Below are 16,498 nucleotides of genomic sequence, written 5' to 3'. Positions count from 1 at the left end.
TCAAGGGTAGTATGTAAGAGAGAGTGGAATAGATGAAATTGTTAGTACCCAACAACATCCATCCATCCATTGTTTTCACTTGTCAATTGAATCAACATTTATTTTGCATGTTAATATTTTTGCTCTCAAACCCAATTTATAAATTTTAATTTCTCAAGTCTTATTATTTTAATTCACGCAAACGAGGAAGCCATACGAGTTTCTTGGGAAAACGATACTTGGTCTTACCATTTATATTACTTGTACGATTTGGTACACTTGCCAATCCGTCAACAGGTGTCTGGATCCTTTAAATAGAGCGAAATCAAAACAAAAACAAAGCCCAGGCCCATGTCCCTGGCGCTCAACTCCTCACTTAGGGCGTTCAGGTGTGATTGCGAGAGGATTGGCGCTCAACGCCCTTGGAAGGGCGCCCAGGTGTAAACTGCAGCACTGGAGTTGCGCTCAGCATCCCTGGAAGGGAGCCCAACCGTGAGTGCGAGGACTTCTGCGCTGAGGCTTCAGAAAAAGGGCAGTCAGGCGCCGTTGCGAGACTTTGACGTTGAGGGCCTCCAAAAAGGGCGCCCAAGCGTCCTTCGACTCCTCTTTCTGATGCTTTTCTAGTTCTTCTGAGTTCCAACTCCTTGCTACTTCAACTCTTCCTTCAAATCATCTCAATTCCTGTTAAAACAAGGAAATCTAAGTATAAAATCAATAACTTCACCTTCAACTCTCTTATTCACACAACTTAAACAAAATCATGATTCCAAGCTAGTTTCGAAGTCAAAAAAGGTGTTTTTAGTATCAAAATTAAGTATCAAATAACGGTGTTTTCACCCGTTATCAAATATTCAGCCCAAAGATTCTGAAAACCAGAATAATATTCCTCATTTGATAGATTCCCTTACGTGAAATTTACCATCTCGTACTACAATTGAAACCTCCGAGTGGCATTGGCTTGATGATAAACCTTTTTCAAATAATCCCACAAGTCCTTAGCAGTGTTGTAAGCCCTAAGATTAAGAATAAATTATGGCTCAACCAAGCTAAAAATCTAGGACATGACTTGGGCATCTTTGCTTTCCCATTTTGCCAACTCCATTGCACCAATAAGTGTTGGAACTTGACCATCAATATGGCCCCATAATTCTTTTCATTTGACAAAGAGCTTAAATTGAGATTCCCAAGCAACGTAATTTTTGTCATTAAAATGAAAAGATATGATTCAAATTTATTATAAGACATGATGAAAGAATAAAGAATGCAAGAGGTGTTTACTCCAACCCCAAGATACTCACAAGAAACAATACTAGAACCCAAGAAAAGACCACGACTCAGAAGTGTTTACTCCAACCCCAAGATACACACAACAAACAACACTAGAATCCAAGAATAGACCATGGTTCAGAAACCAAGCTCTGATACCATGTCAAAATATCAAGACAAGAGAGAGCATATGTGAGATTTCTTTGCTTAGAATTGCTTAATTGTATTCTGCAGCCTTCTTTTCTTAAATAGACAGCATAGAATATTTTTACATTAATATTGGAGATTACAAGAGATATGCAATAAAGGAAAGGATTATAGGAGATTTTCTATTTACAGGGAGTAAATGCGAATAAATCATAATTAAAGGTAGAAAATAATAATCTAAGAAAGACTAGTAAAGACATAATCAAATTCTTAACAATACTCACCAAGGGGTTGAACAACAACAACTTTGAGAAAATTATATCCAAGTGGAAATGAAAAACACTTGTTCACTAGCTCGAGGAGAAGTGTGGAGATATTTTTTGAAATTTTAGATTTTATTTTGTTTGGATATTTCAGGAAGTTTCAGATTTTATTACTGGCTTACTAATCCCATAATCCAGGGATTTGTTTCCTAGAATATAGTTTGTGCTTGTTTCCTAAATTTACCAATCAATTTATGTGTATGTATCAAATGTTTGCAATGAGACTGAATAAGAGAGAATTATTTTCTTCTAATTTTGAGAGATCTTGCAAAATTTAAACATCATAGATATGATGTTTTATATTCGAACATATGCATATGAAAGGGGCTAGGTATTTGTGTATTTTGCATCTAAATGGTTCAATGGGTTTGAATTGGTTATAGGTACGCTAGCTAGTGGGTCGAAGCTGGCATTCTTACACAATAACGTAGTGACAATCATGATTAGAATTTTACAGAAATTGATGTATTACAATAAAAAATATGCTTTTCATGGTTACATCATTCATTAAAGAAGCTTTATTAATGCTTTATTGGAGTGTTACTCATTCAATGCTAGTGTGGATATGGAAAATTTTGGAAATAATTGAATAACACATAATGGCTTCATTGTCTACACTTTTTTGTGGTAATCTTACTATGTTTTGCAGGCAGGAAACCAGTCATCAGTACTAGTGTGGGATTCTTTTACTTTATCTGTTGTCTCTGAATTGAAAGGCCATCTATATGGAGCTACATGCATCTGTTTCTCACCGAATGGTTGGTATACTTTACAGTCCATATGCTTGCTTTTAATTTTATATAATCACTGCTTCTTACTCATTATGTAGTATTCTGTCCAAGGTAAACATCTGGTGTCTGTTGGAGGATATATTTACCTTTGGAACTGGCGGAGTGGTGAGCTGATAACAAAGCTTCAAGCAACTTCTTGTTCTACAATTTCAAGTATTAGCTTCTCATCAGATGCAAAAATTTTTGTAACTTTTGGGAAGAAGCATCTGAAATTCTGGTTACTTGGATCTTCTAGAAAGACTCAACTATATGAAGGGATGAGAAAGAGTACATCATTAGCAATACATGAAAAGCCTGCCAATCTTTCTATTCATAAAGCAAGCTCTGTTACATCTATCAGTTCCGTGTGGTGTTGTAATGGCTATGATAATTGTAAAAAAGCTGGTGATTGCTTTCCTCTATATACATTGACTGATTCAGGTTTGATTCAGTTCAGAGAGTCTAAGATTGAATTTGTTTTTTGTTAAGATTTTAAGGCATTCGTGTTTCTTGGATTTCCATGATGAGTTTGATTTTAGTACAATTTCATTTCTTTCTGTTTTACTGGCATTTTACGCCTTATTCATTTTCTTTCTGTTTGCAGGCATTTTATACCTTATTAATTCTGGGATGTCGGTTGAAAAGTCTGTGACCTTGAAAGTATGTCCATGTCTTCTCATTTTTGTAATATGTCTTTAGCATGCCAAAGGTTATGTTTTAACAGATTTGTAGAGACTTAAAACTACATGTAGTAGTAAATGATGATATAAGTACTAGACTTAACATTCTTATGTTGTTTGTACTTTCTAAGATGACCATACCATCATGAACTGTATTAGTTTAAAGCTAATTATGAGTTACTACTAGTTTGAGGATTTATTATGGTGTTAGACTGTTAGTTCCTTGAAATTTTCATTATTCCCAATTTCTCATTTTCAGGTTCGAAAAGCCTTTGCATTATCAGCATCAGCAAAGCTAATTGCATGTGCATGCAATAATGGAACAGTCCAATTATTCACCCCCATCTCTCTAGAATACGTGGGTAGTATATTGTATTCAAAGACAAAAAGGTTACTTAAAGGAAGCAATTTAGTTAGTCACACTATAGTTCCAGAGCAGGCTTCTGAACAGTTACCTGCCCTGCCTGATGCAATTGCCTGTCAGTTTTCGGCCTTAGAAAAGATTGGTGATTGCTAAATCTTCTACTTGTTTTTCTAATTCTATTTAACATAATCTTGTGTTGAGCACTGATGTATTTATATTTTCTATATAGTTGTTGTTTACGGAGATCATAGTCTCTACATCTATGACATCCATGATGTGAATCAGGTAAATGTTTTATGTAAAATGTTTGTTTTATGTAATATGTTTGTAATATTTATATTTTCTATATAGTTGTTGTTTATGGAGATCATAGTCTCTACATATGACATCCATAATGTGAATCAGGTAGATGTTTTATGTAATATGTTTGTTATTATGACTTTTCAATAGTACATTTAACATGTTCAATGTTTTAATAGTTGTTACTAGAAATTAGGGATGCAATTACCGTAGTTTAGGGTTTAATTTATTCCTATGTATTATGAATTGTGCCCTATGTGATTATAAACTACTCTTGTGAACATACAACACACAACAATCCTTCTACAATAGTTTTTGATTTATTATAAATTGGTTATAATTCATATTAGATTAATTAAGCTCATGCTACTCAAGTCTTTTTCTGGTAAGTTACTGTATGATGCAGCAAGCTTTATTCCCCATATTTTCTTGGCCACAAGGTGTTGACAAATCTGCAATGGTTAATGGGAAACAAATTGTCATTATTTTCCAGGTCACAAAGTGTTATGTGCTTGTTTCACACTCCTCATGCATATGGGATATAAAGAATCTATGTTGTGAAAATATGCATGATCCATCTCTTGCATGCACTGCTAGAGGTTGTCTGGGGGGGATTTCTTTTGCAACCTGTTCTTCTGATGGTACAATCAGGATCTGGGATATTGCTTTGCAATCTGATTTTTCAAATGATGCTGAAGATTTGAAGACTGAACTATTGAGTTCTTCATGTTTAGGTAACTTGATTGTTAGAAAAAATTCTCAATTATCTCCTCTTTTAAGTTATATAGTTCTCACAAGTTGTGCTCTTCTCTATTGCCACAGTAACTGCTGGGACATTTGAACGTGATGCAGTTAAGGCAGATGTTGCAAATGGAGAATTTCGGTCACTTGCTGTTAGTTCAGATGGAAATTATCTCGCTGCTGGTGATTCCAGGGGGAATATTCATATATACAACCTTCAAACATCGGATTACACATGTTTCCAGGTGAGCTCAGGCACCTGATTTTTTTTTTTTAGAAATTATTGTGCTGTGAAACCATATTTGAAGCTTCACAACATTTATATGGTCATTTATATCCTTCACAATATTTCAGGGTGCTCATGACGGGGAGATTCTTACATTAAGCTTCACCTTGTCCACCCAAGATATATCTAAGGAAATTGTGAAAAACAATTATTTTCTTGCCTCAGGGGGACGAGATTGTATGATCCATCTCTATGATGTGAAAAGGTGTGTTTCTGCAATTTGTAAGGATAACCTAGTTGGTTGGTTATACATTTCAATGACTTTTTGATTGTATGTCGCAGAAATTTTGATCTTATTGACAGCATTGATGATCATTCGGCTGCAGTGACTTCTATCAAAATTAGCAGCAATGGTTGCAGGATCCTCAGTTGTAGTGCTGACAGGTATGCTAGTAGGTTTGACATCACACTATCAAACAAATTTGACATAAAAGAGGGACTATGTAAGTTCTGCTTAACAGTTGAACAAAGGAAAACTGAAAATTTTCACCTCAATGTTCTGATTCTATCTGGGAGAAAAATTTAAACATATTTAATTTAAGCATTACCACTCTCTTGGGAATAACGACTGCAATTAGGAAATAGTGTCTAGCAGTGTCTTTCAATTAACGAGTATTGCTGGAAGGGAGTCAAAATGTACTGGAAAGACGATCTTAGAAGCCAAAACAAATTACAGTTCTTTATTTTTGTATTTGTCTACTTATTGAAATATCAATAATGAGATGGCTGATAGGTTGGTTGGCTATGAACTTGTAAATTCAGGTGAAGGAAACTTTTAATTGGTTTCTATGTAGTCTACTTGATATATATTGGCACAATGCATTCCATGTTTAAAAAATTGCATTAATTTTACATTAATAATGCGTGTGACGTATTGTTATAATTTAAATAATAAAACTTTTAGCTTTATTTCTGCATGCAAATTAAAAAGTATGATAGGAATGTAGTTTTCGGTTGATCTGAAAGCTGATCCAGCCCCTTTAAAAATGAATCTGAGAAAGACAGAAACTGAAAAGTAATTTTTGCACACAAACATATGTTCAGAAAGTTTGTATTGCAGGCTGTTTAAAGAAATATAAAATATCACTTGCTTGCTTTTATCCTATATCTAATTTGTTTTAAAGAAAGACCATTTGAGACAAGCAATTCATTCCTCGCTAGTTTAAATATAGTTCTCTATGAAGTAGTTTCGTAGATGCCTAATACATACCCATATAATCTGCAGTTTGAGGCAGTCTATGCTTTGGATGGAAACGTCAACAAATTTTTTTAGAATAATTAGTTTTTTTTTTATTAAGTTTTACCATTTGTTGATTTTATACTTATTCTATTAGGCCGTTAAATTTCTGTTAATAAATTACTTTGTAATATACAATAATCAGTGAACCTAAAATTATTTGTATGACACTGAAAGATTTCCTCTATGATTAACAAAAGCATTATCCTTCTTTCACAGTTTCCTGGTTCTTCGAGATGTGGTAATAGCAGATGATGGTTATAAGATTTTGCAACAACATCGCCAAAAGGCTTTACAACGTGGAACTGTCTATGACATGGCTGTGGATGTGACATGTGAGACTGTTGTCACTGTTGGGCAGGTGAGATAGATGATGTCAACATTGAAAATCATCAAAATTCAAGGGAGGGTTGCTCCTGTTGTGGAAGACCTTCCTCGTGAATTCTTTAACAATTAGTATATCCATGTCTCAATTTTATAAGATTATCACTCAATTTACGGAATCAGCACTTGAGTACTAATATTATTATCTTATAGGATAAGAAAATAAAGACGTTTGACATGGCTGCTCAGAAACTAATTAGGTCGCACAACCACGATAAAAATTTTGGTGAACCTATAAAGGTGAGCTTCATTATCAGAAAGTGAGTGCTGATTTTAACCTTCTTTACCTGAATGTAATTTTGTTAACAGGTTATAATGGACCCAAGCTGCAGTTACGTGGTCTGCTCATTCTCTAACAAGTCCATATGCATATATGACTTGATCACGGGGAAGATGGCTGCGAAGGCAGCAGGGCATGCTGAAATTGTTACTGGTGTCATCTTTTTACCTGATTGCAAGCATATAGTTTCTGTGAGCTTCCTTCACACCCACTGTCGATTTCTTCTTCATTTCTTTGAGTTAACAATATGCAATTTAACGTGAATGCTTTATAATTCATTTGATTATTTATTTTTGGGTGGTTAGTTATGCATATATTTATTTTCATCATGTTGGAAAAAATTAAGATATTGATGTCCTGTCCTTTGTGATCAGAGACTTTGTTAATCAACCTATCATTATTCAGGTGGATGGTACGGGTTGTGTTTTTGTGTGGAAATTGCCTGCTTCATTGTCTTCTAGAATATTGGAGAGAGTAATGGAAAGAAACAATCCATTGTCTCCAAGAAGCTCTAGTCAGCCTCCCTACCTTGGTTGTCTATCATTTTGCAAAGAAGAATTCCAGCATTCCAAGATCAATCCTGGTGGTGTTTGGTCAATGATGAACAACAGCCAACATGTGAATGGAATGCTTTATCCTGGGATCAGTCAGAGAGAGGGTTCGGCTTTTAAATTTAGTGTTTCAAGACTTCCTAAATGGGCACAAGCAAAAGTGACCGGTTCAAATGGTGTCTGCAAGAATCTAAATTGCACTTCGTCAGAGGTATTTGTACTCTTCATTATATATATATATATATATATATCTTAAAACTGTGTATTTTAATGCTGAGCGCCCCTACCACAGTAGTATTTTTGAAGATTCAGAAGCTTTGTATATCTTATTGTAAACCTCTTTGGAATTTGGAGATCTCTACTTAAATAAACTATATCTATTGCAAGTTAATCATTTTTGGTTGAAGCTGGTGTTTTAGTGGACATTTAGTTTTGGAATGTGCAAGAGAAGTAATTCCTTGTAATGAAATTGGGCTAAGCTAGTTGTCCGGGTTCCTAGTCATTTGTTGGAGAGGAAATTGTTGCTGGTAATTGAAGTGTCTAGGTAATCAGTATCTGCACCAGATAGTTATTGTTGCTGTTTTGGTATAACAATTAAGCTCAAAGCTACGTCTAGGGATAACTTTTTTGGGTGAAAATCTATGGTTGTCACGATGGCATCGAATGAGAGCCCAGCCAACTCTAGTTGAAGCTTATCCTGTTAGAGTGCCAACGTTTAAAAAATTAAAAGTCTAATTTACAGGTGCTATGACACACAAGTCTCTTAGCTCCTTAATAACAACACAGCAATATTAGGATCTTGACTAAGTGTCTAATATCTCTTGAATTTATGATGATTAGGTTTTTTCTCCTTTGTCCACCGAAGTTCAAATTCCATCCGATAATGCTTCTCCATCGCCTGATACTGTTAGTGGAGGAACTTGTAGGTAAGTGTTGTGTCTAAATCTCAATCATGGACTTTTGGTGATGGGATATCTGTTTGCTCATGAAGTCACTACAATTTCAGCAACGTTCCGTTAGACAACCATTGGCACTCTGTTTACACTGTTTTTACGGAAGCACTTTCTTCCCCTGAGATGTTTGATTTGTGTAAGACAAAGCTTGCAGAGATTCCCTTGAATATAAGTAAGTTTAACGCTTGTTCCCACATAATATTTCTTTTTCTCAATTTTCATCTTTATTATGATAGCTTAGAAGACTAATTCTGTCAATCAAATACCTTTGAAGTTTAATTGGGTATCTTAGAGATTCTGTTAGTACAAGTGTTTCTATTTTCTTATTTTTCTGATACTAGTGATTTGTTTAGGATATGATTAGTATAAATAAAGGTTAGAGCTATGAGTTTTATGATCTTAACATCACATTGTAATTCATCTTAGCAACATATTAAGTAGAATATCATTCAAAGTCACTTCGCTCAAATCCTTCCTCAATATTTAAAACCCTATAATTTCAAAAAAACAAACCCATGACATTATGCTTTAACCTTATGAATAATGGTTTGTTGCAGGACAACATAGGGCTGTGATTAGTGAGGACCAGAACTCCTTTGGGCTTAGTAACCTTAGCAAGAATAAAAAGATGGGTGTTGCTCCAGACCAACATGTTGGTTGCAATAATAATGACGTTTCTTGGTGTTCTGAAGAACTTTCTGAGAGTAAAGCAGAGCAATTGTATTTGAGTGAATCTGGAAGTGTGTCAAAAACAACTAATGAAGGCAATTTAGGCAGTCTACCATCTGAAGAAGACAGTGACATGTTTAAGCAACATTTTGGTAGCTTATCAAATACGCGCAAGGTTGGTGTTGTATTCTGAAGTGTAGAGAAGGAATTAAAAAACAAACAAGTCTTTTTTCTTCAACCTTGAATTAATCTCATGATTTCTTGTCCTACTTTTGTCGGGAAATTCACTGTAAGCTTGCTGTTATGGAATTCATAATATAATAGTGAAAATGTACTCCATAATAGTGTCTTGATGTCCTCAACCAATGGATGGGATGAATACCTCAGTTATCAACATGTCATTCATTATTTTATTGGGAAAATCATTATAAATGTCTAGTGGATAGTGAACGTTGATATCATAATTTCTGTTCTTTTTTTCTTCTAATAAATCGTGCTATTCCTAAATGAAAAAATATAGGTACTTACCAAGTCTTCCTGAGGAAATGTTTAAATTATGGAAATCATGTTTACCTAGATGTGGTGGAATTGCTCCAAAACTTAAGGACTTAAATATCTTATAATTGATTTCGATGACAGTTGCTTAGATTTTCTTGAGTCTGTAACTTCATTTTCTTAATATTACCCAGTTTGCTATCTGTGCAGGCAGAGAAAAGGAAATCTTTAGTTAGAAGGTTTTCTGCTAGATATATTGTGCAATGGGATTACCCAGGGGATTTTAAGAAACTGTTTAGCAGTCCTGTTGGGAATACAAGTGCTAGAAAGATCTCTAAGGATGAAGGTGCTACTCATATTATATCAGAAGACGGATCCTCACAAGTGAAGGAAATTGAGGAAGTGAGACATTCTTCGGGACAGGTATGTATGGTGGCTTTATACAGGCTTATTATAAAATCATGCCATCCCTTTAGCAATAGGGACATGTTAAAAATTTCTTTGAAGAATATTAAGATAGTAAATGGAAGGTTATTTTGCTTTCAATTATCCCTTATGGGGGTCACGTCTGTTTCCTTAAATTTGTTTCATTAATACTAACATCAGCACTAGAACCTTAAATCTGTTTCTTTATATATCATATGCACACTAATCCCGCAAGCGATCTTTTCTAGTTTTATAATTTTTAATGGAATTTGAAAAGCCTGTTTTTTCTATGAAAGTAACACTCTGAATGGCTTTATTGAAATGTTTGATGCTCAAAATGCCTTTGGTAGGATATCAAGAATTCAGAACCTTCAACAGATTCAACATGTGAACTAGTCAAATTCCCAGTCAATGAAAATTCAGTTGATAAAGGGAGTGAACAGGGAGAAACCATAGCCGTGTGCAAGGATGCACTTGGTAAATTGGAGGTCGCAGCTGAGAATGCGCTGCGATTATTTTCAGAATTAGAAAAGTTTCACAACGAAGAGGTTGCAAATGAAGCAGGAGCTCAATTTTTAGACGAGGCAGCTGAGCTACTTCCTCTAGTTGTTAAGAATGTTAACGCTGTTGCTAGATTGGTACGATGTAGGTTGAAGGGTAAGTGTGGAAGTACATCAACTGTCCCAGAAACGGACCAGTTTGATAGATTAGCCGAAGGTAAATCAGATAGAATAATGGAAATATCAAAGCATGATATCAACACTTAATATATTTTATAAAGTTTTTCTTTTCTTTTTAACAAAGAATAGAATGTTCCTTTGGCTACCAAGTCTGCATTCTACTTCAAGTGGATATGCTAATTATCAAACTGGTAATAATAATGGTGAGTACCTTGGCTCACATTTCAAATGAAAATTTGTACATATTAATGGAGTTTGATTCTAGTCAGGAAAGGTAATTGGACAAGTGATCTGAAGTATCGCTCAATTTGAGTCATTTGAAAGAAACTGCAATGGAACCATGTATGTATAAATGTAAGTGAGGAATAAGTAAATAAATTTTCTTTTAAATGTAAGTGTGAACTAGCTGCTTGAAATAGATGTCACTGAATTAGTTCTTTAAAAGCAAAGGAACTTACATACAGTGAAACATATACCAATGAGGATAATAAATTAATTCTTTTTTGTGTAGTTTTTTTTCTTTCCTGATCTGTAGTTAAATTTGGTTCAATTAATAGAGGATGATCAATTAATGTGTTTCTTTTTGTTAGTAAAAAATTAAAGATGGAGTTTTGATGATGTACAGATTTGCACAATACAAGATCCAAGAAGATTATTTAAAGATCCATTACCATTGAAAAGCTTTTGTAATAATCATATTTGAAGTATTGTGAAGTAGAGATGTAATAGGATTTGATTCATGTACTCTATATGTAATTAATCTCTGTTTAGAATAAAAAACAAGTTGTTTTAATCGATTAAAACTTGGTTTAATCGATTAAAACGAGGCTGGCACACCAAACCCAAATGGCTCTGGAATAATCGATTAATTCCTGCTTTAATCGATTAGTTAATCGATTAAAACTAAGAATAATCGATTAATACTAGCCGTTAAAGGTTTCTAATTTGAAAAACTAGCCGTTGTACCCATTTTAATCGATTAACACTAATATTAATCGATTAAATGCGTTAAAATGGCCAGTTTCGAAAAAAATGGAAGAGGATTTGCTTGAGTCTACATATAGGCTCTCTTTATTCATCAAGAGCAACTCTTCCCTTGTGCTGTAAACATCTGAAATCATTGTGAACAGTGTGTTATTGCTTAAGCTAAATAAACTCTTGTCTGCAAAGCTATGAAGTGCCTACTGCGGTGACACAGGAATAGCTTTTCATCCTTGGTGCGTCTGAGGAGGTGCTTGGAAGAGGATCATCCTTCGTGAAGTATTCGAAGGAGGTGGTCATCCTTTATGAAGACTCAAAAGAGGTGTAAGTTCATCTCTTGTGGTTTCAAAAGAGGTGGTATTCTAAACTCTTACAAGTTAATTTTCTGCGTGACTATTAATTGTAATTGTTTTGTGTTTAGTGAAAAAGGTTTATCTTGTTTTTGAGATAANCGACTGNACGTAGGATCCTTGTGATCTGAACCANGATAAAATCATCTGTGCAACTTTTCTCTCTTCCTTACTCTATTTAATTCAGTTTAATTATCTGCTTAGTAAGTGAATTTGAGAAAAATACTAAAAGGCACGAAAAAGTAATATAACCAATTCAACCCCCTCTTGGTTTGTTATTCCACGCTAATAATTTCGTTGCAGTGATTCTAACAATTGGCATGAGAGTTCGATTTGATATTTATTCAAATGGCAGGATCATATCAAACTTTTGCAGAAGGTGCTTCTATCAATAGACCACCTTTATTCATAGGTGAAAATTATGCATTCTGGAAGGTTAGAATGCAAATTTTTATTGGGCCTATTGATAATGAGATTTGGGATGTTATTACATCTTGTTCGTCTGTTCCTACTAACAATTTGGAGGAACCAAAGCCCCGTGTTCAGTGGACTGTTGAAGAAAAGAAAAGGTTTCAAAACGATGTAAAAGCTCGTAATATTATTTCATCTGCCTTAACTGTTGATGAGTTTTATAGGATATCTATTTGTAAGACTGCTCAAGAAATGTGGGAAGTGCTAAGAGTAACCCACAAAGGTACAAATGATGTGAAGAGAGCGAGAAATAATACCTTGATCCAAGAATATGAAATGTTCAGGATGAAGCAAGGAGAAACAATATCAGACTTTCAGAAACGCTTCACAAACATCGTTAATCATCTCATTGGACTAGGTAAGTCTTTGGAAAATGATGAACTTAATATAAAAATTTTGAAATCTTTAGACAGGTCGTGGCAACCGAAAGTGACTGCAATTTCTGAGTCACAAAATCTCAACACAATGACTATGGCAACATTATTTGGAAAGTTGAGAGAGCATGAACTTGACCTTGGAAGACAAGATGAAGAAGAAGCAATGGCCAAAACAAAGAAAAAGAGACTAGCCTTAAAATCTGAGGTAGAAAGGAGCAAAAGCAAAATAGAAGATGAAGACTCAGAAGAGGAAGAAAATTTGAGACTCATGATAAAAAGGCTCAACAGGTTCATGAAATCAAAAGACAAAGGAAGATTAAAATTTGAAAAGAAAGAAAATCAAGGATCTTCTTCACACTATAAATGTTATGGTTGCGGAGAAAGGGGACACTTAAAAGCGAACTGCCCAAATCAAAAGAAGAGTGAAGAAATAAAAGAAAAGAAGTTCTTCAAGAAAAAGAAAGCCTACATCGCATGGGACGATGACAATGAAACAATTTTTGATTCGAGCGAATCTGATGAAGAGGCAAACATTTGTTTAGTGGTAGACGACGACGCTGGAAGCCAAGTAAGTACATCTAGCGATTCTTATAATTATAGTCAATATAGTGAAAATGAATTGCATGAAACTTATGCTGCTTTACTTGTAGAATCTGAAAAATTAAATAAAGCTCATAAGAAATTGAAAAAGGATTTCAAAAATTTAAAATTAAATTTTGAAAATATTTCATAGGAAAATAAAAATTTAAAATCAGATTTTGAAAATATTTCTGAAGAAAATAAAAATTTAAAATCAGAATTTGAAAATATTCTTGAAGAAAATAAAAATTTAAAATTAAATTTTGAAAATATTTTTGAAGAAAATAAAGATTTGAAAAATAAAGTTTTATTTTTTGAAAAAGGTAAATTTACTAGTAGTGATGAATGTGCATCTTGCGAAAATTTTAAGAAACTACTAAACAACACAACCTTAGGAGAATGCAGTAAAAATAATGAAAATAAGGTTGTTAAAAATAAGTATGTTCCTAAAATTAAAAATAAGCATAATAATAGAACCCGTAGAACATGGGTAGAAAAAGGAACAACTTATAGGAACACAAACTTTATATCATGCTTTTATTGTATGAAAAAGGGTCATACCTCAAATAAATGTAAAATTAAGCATTTTGGTGTTCCAAGTGGTAGATATGTTTGGGTTGTAAAATGATTTCATTATTTTTTATACAACCTAAAAGACCATGTTCAACTTTTAAATTTTTTTAAAACATTTATTTTTTTTTAACATTCAAATTTTAAAAAAAAATTGAGAAAATTTTATTCCAAGCATGTTGTCTTTGATAAAATTGTGGACCTTCAGGTAAAACCTCTTGAGTCAGTTGAATCAGATGTAGGTAATAATGAAGACTTGCAGAAGACAACAAAAGAAGAGAAGAATGATGACAATCCTTAAGACAAAGATCTCAACAATTTATCTTTGTGAATTTGGAGACATATCTAAAGGGGTAACATTAGAAGAGATCTAGGAATTTTAGAAATCTCTTAGGATTGCATTTTTATTCATTTGATCCATTTTATGAATTTTTTTTTTTAAAAAAAATTAGCCATATTTTTTTATGCTTTAAAATTTCTATCTTGTATGGTTCAAAGTATGATTTTTTAAAGTTCTTTATCCTAAAATTATTTTTGTAAATCTCCTATTGTGTATGTTTAAATAAATCCTTAATTTTGAAATATATTTAGCTCATATGCATACATGCTTTTATTAAGGGGGAGTATTATCTTAAGGGGAGAACATGAAANACAACTTTTTAATTATGATCAAAAAGGGGGAGAAAATGTTTAAAGCTTATTATTATTCTCTAATGTTCTTTTCTCCCATAAGTTGTGTTTTATCCAGATTATTACCAAAAGCTTTAAATCAAAGGAATTTTTGATCATCATCAAAAAGGGGGAGAATGTTAGCAAAATGGTGAAGATGAAGTTTTGATGATGCCCAAATCAAGTCAAGATTTATCAAGATTCACGAAGATCCTTTGAAGACTTATTTTTGTTATAAAAAGCTTTTGTAATAATTATAGTTTATTGTTTAAGACTTAGATTTTCATTGGTTTTGATTCCATGTACTTTCATACATTGTAATTAGTGTTAAGAGTCAAAATCGCACTGTTTTAATCGATTAAAACTAGTATTAATCGATTAAAACGAGTAAAAGCTGAAAACTCAACTTTTGTTGTTTTAATAGATTAATATTAAAATTTTAATCTATTAGCTAATCGATTAAAATTCATTTTAATCGATTAAAAGTGACCGTTGGAGTTTTCTACTTTTGAAAACTAGCCGTTATACTCATTTTAATCGATTAACACTAATATTAATCGATTAAATGCGTTAAATAGCAAGTTTCGAAGAATGGAAGAGTATTTGCTTGAGTCTATATATAGGCTCTCTTTATCCATCAACAACAACTCTTCTCTTGTGCTAAAAGACTCAGAACTCTTTGAGAAGTGTGTGCTCTTGCTCAGCTAAGGAAACTCTTGTCTGTGGTGCTGTTGTATTGCTACTACGGTGACGAGGAATAGCTGGTTCATCCTTGCTGCGTCTAAGGAGGTGTGTGGAAGAGGATCATTCTTTGTGAAGTATTCGGAGGTGTTTCATCCTTCGTGAAGTATTCGGAGGAGGTGTCTCATCCTTTGTGAAGATTCAAAGGAGGTGTAGGTTCATCTCTTGTGGTATCAAGAGAGGTGGTTTCTAAACTTTTACAAATTGTTTCTTTGTGATTGTAATTTGAAATTGTTTTGTGCTTAGTGAACTGTTTATCTTGGTTTGAGATAAGCGACTGGACGTAGGATTGGTAAGATCCGAACCAGTATAAAAATCATTTCTGCAAATTTCTCTCAACCTTACTCTTTTATTTATATTTATTATTTGCGTAGTAAGTTTAATTAAGTAGAAATTAAAAGGCACGCGTTTATATTAAAACCCCTCTTGGTTTGTTATTCCTTGCTAACCATTCCGCTGCACACTCACAAGAAACTGAAAAAGGATTTTAAAGATTTAAAATCTAAATTTGATAGCCTTCTTGAAGAAAATGAAAATTTACAATTTAATGCTGAAGATCTGACTAAAGAAAATAATGTCTTGAAAACAGAATTCACAAATATGTCAGAAGAAAATAGAAGTTTTAAAAACAAATTTTTATTTCAAGTAGAAGAAATTAGAAATTTAAAAAATAAAATCTTATTTCATGAAAAAGAAAAATATGTTGCCAGTAGTGAATGTGAATCATGCATGAATTACAAATATTCACCTGAAAATACAACCATAGGAGAATGCAGTAAAAATTATAAGGTTGTTAAATATGTTCCTAAAAACAAATATAAAAATGTAACTCATAGAATGTGGGTAGAAAAAGGAACAATAAATAGAAGCACTAATATTGCATCTTGTTTTTATTGCATGAGAAAATGTCACACTTCAAACAAATGAAAAATTAAACATTATGGTGTTTCTAGTGGAAAATATGTTTGGGTTGCAAAACAATTTTAAAAATCTAACCCAAAAGGACCCATACAAAGGAGTTGGGTACCTAAATAGCTTGTTCTTTCTATTTTGCAGGAGTTATCTAATTCAAGGAAGTTCATGTGGTGTCTAGATAGTGGATGCTCAAAACATATGACAGGAGACAAGACAAAATTGTTATTCCACGCTAATAATTTCGTTGCAGTGATTCTAACAATTGGCATGAGAGTTCGATTTGATATTTATTCAAATGGCAGGATCATATCAAA

General features: G+C 33.3%; 1 protein-coding gene across 3 annotated transcripts in view; it reads left to right on the top strand.

Moving 5' to 3' along the window:
* LOC106780040 (WD repeat-containing protein 62) overlaps positions 1–16,498 on the top strand; it is a 37,837-nt gene that overhangs the window by 16,462 nt on the left and 4,877 nt on the right. The window contains exons 3-20 of one of the 3 annotated variants that reach the window (XM_022776834.1): positions 2,365–2,473; positions 2,558–2,926; positions 3,090–3,145; positions 3,425–3,671; positions 3,759–3,814; positions 4,323–4,563; positions 4,652–4,815; positions 4,925–5,061; positions 5,139–5,240; positions 6,313–6,454; positions 6,631–6,717; positions 6,787–6,948; positions 7,163–7,519; positions 8,149–8,234; positions 8,315–8,433; positions 8,819–9,105; positions 9,636–9,848; positions 10,202–10,568. In XM_022776834.1, the coding sequence (XP_022632555.1) occupies positions 2,365–2,473; positions 2,558–2,926; positions 3,090–3,145; positions 3,425–3,671; positions 3,759–3,814; positions 4,323–4,563; positions 4,652–4,815; positions 4,925–5,061; positions 5,139–5,240; positions 6,313–6,454; positions 6,631–6,717; positions 6,787–6,948; positions 7,163–7,519; positions 8,149–8,234; positions 8,315–8,433; positions 8,819–9,105; positions 9,636–9,848; positions 10,202–10,568 (3,301 nt within the window). Of the gene's footprint in view, positions 1–2,364; positions 2,474–2,544; positions 2,927–3,089; positions 3,146–3,424; positions 3,672–3,758; positions 3,815–4,322; positions 4,564–4,651; positions 4,816–4,924; positions 5,062–5,138; positions 5,241–6,312; positions 6,455–6,630; positions 6,718–6,786; positions 6,949–7,162; positions 7,520–8,148; positions 8,235–8,314; positions 8,434–8,818; positions 9,106–9,635; positions 9,849–10,201; positions 10,966–16,498 lie in introns of those variants that run through there. The other 2 variants (XM_014668274.2, XM_022776835.1) reach the window with 2 other exon arrangements.

Source organism: Vigna radiata, unplaced genomic scaffold (genome assembly GCF_000741045.1).
Source record: "Vigna radiata var. radiata cultivar VC1973A unplaced genomic scaffold, Vradiata_ver6 scaffold_386, whole genome shotgun sequence".
Lineage (NCBI taxonomy): Eukaryota > Viridiplantae > Streptophyta > Magnoliopsida > Fabales > Fabaceae > Vigna > Vigna radiata.
This window is presented reverse-complemented; position numbering and strand designations above follow the sequence as displayed.